General features: G+C 47.7%; 1 protein-coding gene and 1 long non-coding RNA gene across 4 annotated transcripts in view; one reads left to right on the top strand and one right to left on the bottom strand.

Moving 5' to 3' along the window:
- SLA2 (Src like adaptor 2) overlaps positions 1-5,263 on the top strand; it is a 28,713-nt gene extending 23,450 nt beyond the window's left edge. For all 3 annotated transcript variants that reach the window (XM_032295031.1, XM_032295032.1, XM_032295033.1), the window contains 3 exons: positions 3,455-3,604; positions 4,390-4,522; positions 4,842-5,263. In XM_032295031.1, the coding sequence (XP_032150922.1) occupies positions 3,455-3,604; positions 4,390-4,522; positions 4,842-4,962 (404 nt within the window). In that variant the 3' untranslated portion in view covers positions 4,963-5,263. The remainder of the gene's footprint in view (positions 1-3,454; positions 3,605-4,389; positions 4,523-4,841) is intronic.
- Positions 5,264-6,896: 1,633 nt separating this feature from the next.
- On the bottom strand, positions 6,897-9,967 carry LOC116562741. Its single transcript, XR_004274082.1, has 2 exons — positions 9,746-9,967; positions 6,897-7,438 (listed from the first exon to the last, which is right to left on the bottom strand). It is a non-coding gene; the product is annotated as an uncharacterized LOC116562741 (long non-coding RNA).
- Between the last annotated feature and the right edge of the window lie 358 nt (positions 9,968-10,325).

The following is a 10,325-nucleotide window of genomic DNA, read 5'->3' on the forward strand; positions in this document are numbered from 1 at the left end:
GGATTATCTACATATGATTGTATTATCTGTAAGTAAAGGCAGTTGTATTGTGTCTTTTCCAGTCCATATACTTTTAGTTTCTTTTTCTTTTCTTTTTCTTGCACTTGTTAGAACCTTTAGTACAACATTGAGTACGAATGGTAAGAACATTATTGCTTTGTTCCCAATCTTAGAAGGAAAATAATCAATCTTTCCCATTAAGTATGTGAGTTGTAGATTTGTTTTGTTCTGCTTTAGACATAGTGTTGCTCTGTCTCCCAGGCTGGAGTGCAATGGCCCAATCTCAGCTCACTGCAACCTCTGCCTCCTGGGTTCAAACAATACTCCTGCCTCAGCCTCCTAAGTAGCTGAGATTATAAGTGCACACCATCATGCCCAGCTAATTTTTCTGTTTTTGTAGAGATGGGGTTTTACCATGTTGGCCAGGCTGGTCTCCAACTCCTGGCCTCAGGTGATCTGCCTGCCTCAGCCTCTCAAAGTGTTGGGATGAGAGGGGTGAGCCACTGCACCTGGCCTTAGTTGTAGATTTTTCACAGATGCTGTATATCAGGTATTCTTCCGTGGTAGACAGAATAATCATCCCCCAAGAATGTTCAGGTCCTAATCCGCAGTACCTGTGAATATGTTACCTTACATTGCAAAAAGAGTTTGCAGATGTGATTAAGGATTTTGAGGTGGGAAGATTATTTTGGATTGTCCAGTTGGACCCAGTAGAATCACCAGGATGCTTATGAGAGGGAGGCAGGAAGGTTAGAGTTAGAGGCAGGAAGATGCTACTGGCTGTGGAGACTGAGGAAGGAGCCATGAGCAGAGGGATGCCTATGGCTTCTAGAAACAAAAAGAAAAGAAAATGGATTCTTCTCTAGAGCCTGCAAAAGGAACACTGCCCCGCTGACATCTTGATTTTTGATTTTTGGACAAAAATCACTTGATTTTTGTCCAGAGAAACTCTATTTATATTTCTCTGCTTTTTTTTTTTTTTTTTTTGAGACAGAGTTTCGCTCTTGTTACCCAGGCTGGAGTGCAATGGCGCGATCTCGGCTCACCGCAACCTCGCCTCCTGGGTTCAGGCAATTCTCCTGCCTCAGCCTCCTGAGTAGCTGGGATTACAGGCACGCGCCACCATGCCCAGCTGATTTTTTGTAGTTTTAGTAGAGACGGGGTTTCACCATGTTGACCAGGATGGTCTCGATCTGTTGACCTCGTGATCCACCCGCCTCGGCCTCCCAAAGTGCTGGGATTACAGGCGTGAGCCACCGCGCCCGGCCTCTCTTTTCAGACTTCTAACCTCCAGAACTGTAAAAGAATACTGCGTGTTATTTTAAGCTGCTAAATTGATGGTAACTTATTACAGCAGCAATAGGAAACTAACACACTCTATTCATCGTTTTCTGCTTTTGTTTTTTTAATCATGAGGGGTGTTGAATTTTTTCAAATGATTTTTCTGCATTTTTTTCAGGCGATCATGGTTTTTTTTGTTGTTGTTGTTGTTTGAGACAGAATCTCACTCTGTTGCCCAGGCTGGAGTGCAGTGGTGTGATCTCAGCTCACTGCAACATCCACCTCCCGGGTTCAAGTGATTCTCCTGCCTCAGCCTCCCAAGTAGCTGGGATTATAGGCATACATCACCAGGCCTGGCTAATTTTATATTTTTAGTAGAGATGAGGTTTCTCCATGTTAGTCAGGCTGGTCTTGAACTCCCAACCTCAGGTGATCCACCAGCCTCGGCCTCCCAAAGTGCTGGGATTACACGTGTGAGCCACCGCACCTGGCCCAGTTCTTATTTTTAAAATAAATTTTAATTTTATATATCCTTATCATTAATCAAGTGATGTTCAGTTTTTTTTTGTTTGTTTTTTGTTTTTGAGATGGAGTCTCACTCTGTCACCCAGGTTAGAGTGCAGTGGCACAGTCTCAGTTCACTGAAACCTTTGCCTCACAGGTTCAAGCGATTCTCCTGCCTCAGTCTCCCAAGTAGCTGGGTCTACAGGCACTTGCCACTGCACCCAGCTAATTTTTGTATTTTTAGTAGAGACAGGGTTTTACCACCTTGGCCAGGCTGGTCTCAAACTCCTGACCTCGTGATCCACCCACCTCCGCCTCCCAAAATGTTGGGATTACAGGCGTGAGCCACCACGCCTGGCCTGTAGCTACCACTTTCAACACCAGATCCATAGGCACCACCAGAGGGACTGCTCAAGCTTCTTCTACCAAAACTGCCCCTTTCATGGGTCTATAATTTGATTGCTATTGTTCACTATAATTGCTAAAATTAATAATAAAAATAAAAACAATAATAAAAGTAGGGTGGGCACAATGGCTCATGCCTGTAATCCCAGCACTTTGGGAGGCTGAGGCGGATGGATCATGAGGTCAGGAGATATAGACCATCCTGGCCAACATGGTGAAACCCCATCTGTACTAAAACACAAAACATTAGCTGGGTGTGGTGGCACATGCCTATAATCCTAGCTACTCAGGAGGCTGAGGCAGGGGAATCACTTGAAGCCAGGAGGCAGAGGTTGCAGTGAGCAGAGATCACGCCATTGCACTCCAGCCTGGCAACAAAGCAAGACTTCATCTCAAAAAATAAATAAATAAAATAAAAATAAAAATAACATCCACGTGCCCACTTGCCAGTGGAAATTGCCTAACAAACGCTTTGTAGCCCCCTCTCATATTTCACTGTGTTAATCATTCAGTTGCTTTTCTTCAGAGCTTTGCCGTGTGTCCCTGTAAAACATATGTCATCTTGGCTGTCTTTGAACTTTAAATAGAATCCAGCCGAATGTATGTTCTGTAATGTTGTTCTGCTTATTATTTCCAAGATTTACTTGTGCCTATGTATGTAGCAGTTATTTTTACTGCTGTATAGTATTACACTCTATAGTCCATAATTTATTCTACTCTTGAGCTCAAATGGGCTGTTTGCCATTTTGACTTTTACAAACAATGCTGCCATGAACATCCTTGTTCGTGTGCCTCTAAGGTAATGTGCCTGGGTAGAACTGCTGGGTTGTAGGGTGCGTGCATGTTCAGCTCATCTAGTTAATGCCAAACTATCTCCAAGGTGGCTTGTGCGAATCTCTTCCACCAGCAGGCTGGGAGCTCCTACTTCTCCACTTCCTTGCCGGCATCTACTGACAATGTTTTCACATCCTAACACTTCTGCCACCTGAGTCTTTGTAAGAATAGCCAACACTGAATGTTCAAGTACACGGTGCCAGACTCTGTGCTGAGGGCTCTGTGTGTATGATTTCAGCCTCACAAGATCCCCATCTATTATGAACGCGTTATTGATGACCAAGAGAGCAAGTCTTTTATCCTGCTTCTGCCCCAGACACTTCCTTTCTGCTGGGGCCCTGTGGCCATGTTTCCTATCTTTGTTACCCAACCTGGGTGGTGTTGAGTCCCAGCAGGGCCTTGGTGTCACCGTGGACCCCTCTCTCCTCAGGCTGTTACTCCCTGTCAGTCCGCCTCAGCCGCCCTGCTTCCTGGGACCGGATCAGACACTACAGGATCCAGTGCCTTGACAATGGCTGGCTGTACATCTCACCGCGCCTCACCTTCCCCTCACTCCAGGCCCTGGTGGACCATTACTCTGGTATGGCCTTTCTCTGCCTCCAGGAGTAGGCTAGGATAGACTATGGGGAGGAGCAGGCAGTTGTGCTCTTGTATATTTTACCTGCTATGGAGTATTCAAACAAACAGAAGAGAGGCCTCCCCTATTTTCATGCCAGGCCCTGTGCCAAGAAATGCAGGCTGGGAGCCCTGTCTTTACTTCATGCCCTGGCAGAAAAGCCACAGATATCCTCTATAGGCTCGGGTCAGTACCTTGCCTACCACTCTGGTTCCGATTCAGAGCCCCTGGCAGCAGGAGTTCTCTCCACAGGAACCAGGCCCAGAGCTGTGGCTGGGTGGTATTTGATCCTGACTCTCCTTAGCACTTCCTGATCCTGTCCTTTTACAGACACCAGAAGATGCAGTCACTAGGTACAGCATCAGGGGACAGAGAGTGAAGAGCACTCCTGGGCAAACTCATGGGGATTTTCTGTAGGTCACTCCCTGCGGGAGCAGGCACTGGCAGTGGAAGTAGAGACTGGGCATTCCTTAGCTTTTTCCTTCCCAAAGCACTTTTCTAACCAGAACTTGGGCTCAAGAGGTCCATTAACTCACCCTAAATCATACAGTGGATTGTTTCCCAAAATTAGCCCAGAAAGACCTTTGACTATTATCTGTCTCCATGAAAGCAACAGCTTGGGGCTCATGTCCTGTCCCTCTTTGGTAGCTGTGCCCCCTCCTGCCACGTGTAGAGGGCTGTCAGGGTGAGGGCTGTTGAGGAGAAGCAGGGTGAGTCGGCCACGTCAGGGATGGGGGTCTCTTCCTCAGAGCTGGCGGAAGACATCTGCTGCCTCCTCAAGGAGCCCTGTGTCCTGCAGAGGGCTAGCCAGCTCCCTGGCAAGGACATGCCCCTCCCTGTGACTGTGCAGAGGACACCACTCAACTGGAAAGAGCTGGACAGGTAAAGTGGGGGAACTCCTGGAAACATGAAAGTGGGACCAAGAGTTAGAAGGACCCACCCCTGGGAACCCACAACCCAGAATGCACCTGTCATATTCAGGGATACCTGGGAGCCAGAGCCAGAGGGCACTGACTTAATTCCTGGAGCCCAGCCCAGGCTCGCCAGGTGGGGCTGGGGGAGCTGATCTGACAGGGAACAGGGGAGCCCCGTGAGGTCTTCAGCAGGAGTGAGAGGTTTTGAGAACAGTGCACTTTTGTGTGTAGTGAATGCAGGAAGGAGAAAATGGCTCCTTGACCTAGTTCTCTTCCTTTGTCCACAGCTCCCTCCTGTTTTCTGAAGTTGCCACAGGGGAGGAATCTCTTCTCAGTGAGGGTCTCCGGGAGTCACTTAGCTCCTACATCAGCCTGACTGAGGAGGCCGTCTCTTTGGATGATGCCTAGGACCAAAGGAGAGGCAGAAAGGGAAACCAAGGCTGTAGCACCTAGAACCCCAGTTCAGTCCAACCTCCTGTGCATGCTAGAGGCAAGGCTATGCACTCAAGTGAGGGAGGGCTGGGACACAGAGGGGCATCCAGGGTCCTACCTGTACCTTGCTCTTTCCTCCTTTGGCCTTAGGAAGTCACCTTCCTCTTCCCTGTGCTGTGATCCCACCTGCAACCTCTAGTCTGAGTGCAGAAAAGTTGAGAGCAGGGCCAGGGTTCCAAAAAGAGAGTAAGCCTCCTGGGGGTATGACCCAGCTAGTTCTTGAGTTTTTTTTTTTTTGAGACGGAGTTTCGCTCATGTTACCCAGGCTGGAGTGCAATGGCGCAATCTCGGCTCACCGCAACCTCCGCCTCCTGGGTTCAGGCAATTCTCCTGCCTCAGCCTCCTGAGTAGCTGGGATTACAGGCACGCACCACCATGTCCAGCTAATTTTTTGTATTTTTAGTAGAGACGGGGTTTCACCATGTTGACCAGGATGGTCTCGATCTCTTGACCTCGTGATCCACCCGCCTCGGCCTCCCAAAGTGCTGGGATCACAGGCTTGAGCCACCGTGCCCGGCCAGTTCTTGAGTTTGGGGTTGCCAGAACCATCTGGATGTTGAGTCCCATTCCACATCCCCACCGTTAAGCAGGCCCCACCCGCAAAGTAGAAACAAACCCTAGCATCAATGAGAAAATCATTTTCAGAAAATTTACAAGTGCCGTTGAGACCACCACCACACTGCAGCAGGTCGGACCGTGGCCTAGAAGGGAAAGCTGAGATGATGTCTTACCATAGCAGCAGACCTTGGGTGGTCCAGCCTCTGCGTGACCCCCAGAGCAAAGGGAAAGACTTCTGACAGTCTAGGTCTTCAAATGTCCCCCACTGAGGACAACAGCCCCAGCACTCAGTTTTTTTTTTTTTTTTTTTTGAGACAAAGTCTTGCTCTGTTGCCCAGGCTAGAATGCAATGGCGTGATCCTGGCTGACTGCAACCTCTGCCTCCTGGGTTCAAGCAATTCTCCTGCCTCAGCCTCCTGAGTAGCTGGGATTATAGGCCCACGCCACCATGCCTAGCTAATTTTTTTGTATTTTTAGTAGAGACAGGTTTTCACCATGTTGGCCACAATGGTTTCAAACTCCTGACTTCAACTGAGCTGTCCACCTTGGCCTCCTCAAGTGCTGGGATTATAGGTGTGAGCCACTGCACCCAGTTTAGCTCTCAGATTTGTATTTTTTTTTTTTTTTTTTTTTTTTGAGACGGAGTTTCGCTCTCCTTGCCCAGGCTGGAGTGCAATGGCGCGATCTCGGCTCACCGCAACCTCTGCATCCTGGGTTCAGGCAATTCTCCTGCCTCAGCCTCCTGAGTAGCTGGGATTACAGGCATGCGCCACCATGCCCAGCTGATTTTCTGTATTTTTAGTAGAGACGGGGTTTCACCATGTTGACCAGGATGGTCTCGATCTCTTGACCTCGTGATCCACCCGCTTCGGCCTCCCAAAGTGCTGGGATTACAGGCGTGAGCCACCGCGCCCGGCATCAGATCTGTATTTCATTTTGTGGCTTACCATTCCCTAACACACTGGCCTTGCCATCTTGTGGCCAAATACAAAATAACACCTCTTAGGTCTAGCACACTGCAGAGAGGCCACCTTTCTCAGTGCTGGGCAGGGGCATCAGAAGATGCTAAGACCTCTCTCCACAATGCCAAGACTGAGGCCATAGCCTACACCAAACGCAGCCCTTGATTTTCCTACTGCTCCCATAAAGAGCAAGAGGTCTGCTGGATCTGCTAAGGGAACAGGGAGAGGAAGAAAGAGGGACAAGGGTAAGAGGCACCACCTCTAGTGCTCCTACTGGGTTCCCAAGCTACAGGCAGGATAGAAAAGGCTTTTTCAGTTATCATCAACAGGTTCTCAATTAAAGATCTGATTTATTCAAGTATCTGAAAACATTCTACAATGAAAACTGTTGTTAGATGCTGCCTGTACTGTGCTATGGACCATGCACATACAGCCATGCTGTTTCAGAAGACTTGAAATGCCACTGATAGTTTAAAAACTGTACAGCTGATGGAGAATCGAGGAAGACAATTTAATGTTTCATCTGAATCCGGAGATGCATCAAATTAAATGACAGCTCCACTCGGCAAACAGCTGTTACTTGATGGTATCCAAGAAGAAATGGTGATGGATAAATTCAGAAATGCTTCCCCAAAGGTGGGTGGTTTTTTAAAAAGTTTCAGGTCACAACCCTTGCAGAAAACACTGACACCCAATACACTGATTCGCGGTCCAGGAAACACGGGTCTTCCAAGTTCCAAGGGGCTGGGGTTCCCCAGTGATCAAGTTTCTGTGCTGTTATCAAGAGGGTCCTTTGGACTGGACAGGGAGCAGGTGGGAGCTGTACACCATCAGTCATAATGGATGGCAGTGTAAAAGATGATCCAAATGACCTAGTGAGGAGACAAGGATGGTTCATAGGTCACCTGGGTTAACACAGGCCGATTCCACAAAACAAAAATGCCAGATGAGAATGTATTCACAGGGCACTCTCCAGGGGCTATTCACTGCACAATCTGCTTGAGGGGTTTAAATTATTTCAATGAAATCAAGCTGTCACTAACAGAGGCCAGGACTGCCCACCTGCACTTGCAGAGGATAAGCTCCTCCCCTACCAAATGGCAACCCCAGGCCCAGGGAGTTGAGGTTCAGATGTGGAAGTGGTTCAAGTAAAGCACACTACACTGCTAGCAGGTGCTACAGCTACCAGTGTGAAAGATTTTATTGGCTTAGGTTAGAGTCTGGACACATAAGGTGTCTTTTTTTTTTTTTCTTTTTGAGTCCTGCTGGGATTCAGCAGGTGCATACCACCACACCTGACTAATTTTTTTTTTCCTGTAGAAATGAGTTTCACCGTGTTGCCCAGGCTGGTCTCAAACTCCTGGACTCAAGCAGTCTGTCTGCCTCAGCCTCCTGAAGTGCTGTAATTACAGGCATGAGCCACCATGCCAGGCCATAAGTATAATTAAGAAAAGAAAAATGAGTCAGATGCGGTGGCTCACACCTGTAATCCCAGCACTTTGGTAGGCAGAAGCAGGCAGATCACTTGAGGTCAGGAATTCAAGACCAGCCTGGCCAACATGGTGAAACCTCGTTTCAACTAAAAATACGGGAAAAAAAAAAAAAAAAAGCCAGGCATGGTGGCTCATGCCTGTAGTCCCAGCACGTTGGGAGACTGAAGTAAGTGGATCACTTGAGGTCAAGAGTTCAAGATCAGCTTGGGCAACATGGTGAAACCTCATCTCTACTAAAAAAAAAAAAAAAAAAAAAAAAAATTAGCTGGGCATGGTGGCTTGCATCTGTAGTCCCAGCTACTCAGGAGGCCTGAGGCAGGAGACTTGCTTAAACCTGGGAGGCAGAGGTTGCAGAGAGCCAAGATAGCGCCACTGCACTCCAACCTGGGTGAAAGAGTGAGACCTTGGGTCAAATAAAGTGCACATTTCAGAGGTTTTCTGTGTGGACACGGTTGTGCAAACATCGCCACTGATTCCAAAACATTACTCCAAAAAGAGCCTGTTTCCTTTATCAGCTACTCTTCTTCCCAGCCACTGGCAACCACTAATCTACTTTTTGCCTCTATAGATTTGCTCACTGTGGACATTTTGAATATGGCATCACACAATATGTGGCCTTTTGTGTCTGGATTCTTCCACTTAGCATAATGTTTCAAGGTTCATCCGTGTTATATAGCACTTATCAGTACTTCATTCCCTTTTAAGGCCAAATAACATCCTACTGTATGGATATATAGTACTTATTTATCCATTCATCAGTGATGGCCATTTGGATTGTTTGTACTTTTTAGCTATTATGAAAACTATTTCCTAGTTTCTTTTTTTTTCAGTTGGAGTTTTACTCTTGTTGTCCAGGCTGGAGTGCCAAGGGCATGATCTCGGCTCACTGCAACCTCCACCTCCCGGGTTCAAGCAATTCTCCTGCCTCAGCCTCCCCCGCTGGGATTACAGGTGCCTGCCACCATGCCAGCTAGCCCAGCTAATTTTTTTTGTATTTTTAGAGACAGGGTTTCACCATGTTGGCCAGACTGGTCTTGAACTCCTGACCTCAGGTGATCCACCCGCTTTGGCCTCCCAAAGTGCTGGGATTACAGGCGTGAGCCACCATGCCAGGCTCTCCTAGTTTTTTTTTTTTTTTTCCTGAGACGGAGTCTTGCTCTGTCGCCCAGGCTGGAGTGCAGTGGCAAGATCTCAGCTCATTGCAACCTCTGCCTCCCAGTTCAAGCGATTCTCCTGCCTTAGCCTCTGGAGTAGCTGGGACTATAGGCGTGTGCTCGGCTAATTTTCTGTATTCTTAGTAGAGACAGGGTTTCACCATGTTAGCTGGGATGGTCTCCATCTCCTGACCTTGTGATCCACCCGTCTTGGCCTCCCAAAGTGCTGGGATTACAGGCCTGAGTCATCGCACCTGGCCGGCTCTCTTAGTTTCTAATATGGAGCCAGGGTTGAGAATCAGATGTAGAAGCTAACGATGGGCCCTGGATTTACACATTAAAGAACTGTACAGTGTATCACACCACATCTTCTGGAATATGGTTCAACACAGGCCATGGCCCTGAGCCTCAGAAGCCTTTAGAAAAATTGCACCCTGATCGCATAGTGTAACTCAATCAGTGAAGTCCCTTCTTGTTAGTGACACCTCATGAAATGAACAGTACTTGTTGTAAAACTATCAGCTACACATACCATGAACAAGGCAAAAGAGGTCATAAACCCTTCCTTCGTGAGCTCCCACGTGCCACCATATTCTTCCTCATCAATCTGTAGGTAATTGCTGAAGTAGAGGTACAGGACTCCTGCATTGATCAGGCAGAATCTGGAGTGAGAGAGAACAAGTACCAAACATAAACGCTAAGCTTAGAACAGTCAAAACTTAGGACCAGGTTTGGTGGCTCACGCCTGTAATTCCAGCACTTTGGGAGGCTGAGGTGGGTAGATCACTTGAGGTCAGGAGTTTAGACCAGGCTGGACAACATGGTGAAACCCCATCTCTACTAAAAATACAAAAACTAGCCAGGCATTGTGATGGGTGCCTGTAATCCCAGCTATTCAGAAGGCTGAGGCAGGAGAATCGCTTGAATCTGGAGGTGGAGAGGTTGCAGTGAGCCAAGATTGCTCCACTGCACTCCAGCCTGGGCAACAGAGTGAAAACTCTATATATAATACATAGTATATACAGAGAGTAAGTAATACTCCCAAGCCTCTTGAAGTAAGACAGAATGGCTGCTGAGCCATCCCAAACAGGACCAAACAGAACCTGACATGG

This window comes from Sapajus apella, unplaced genomic scaffold (genome assembly GCF_009761245.1).
Source record: "Sapajus apella isolate SASKATOON/1434 unplaced genomic scaffold, GSC_monkey_1.0 scaffold33, whole genome shotgun sequence".
In the NCBI taxonomy this organism is placed as follows: Eukaryota; Metazoa; Chordata; class Mammalia; order Primates; family Cebidae; genus Sapajus; species Sapajus apella.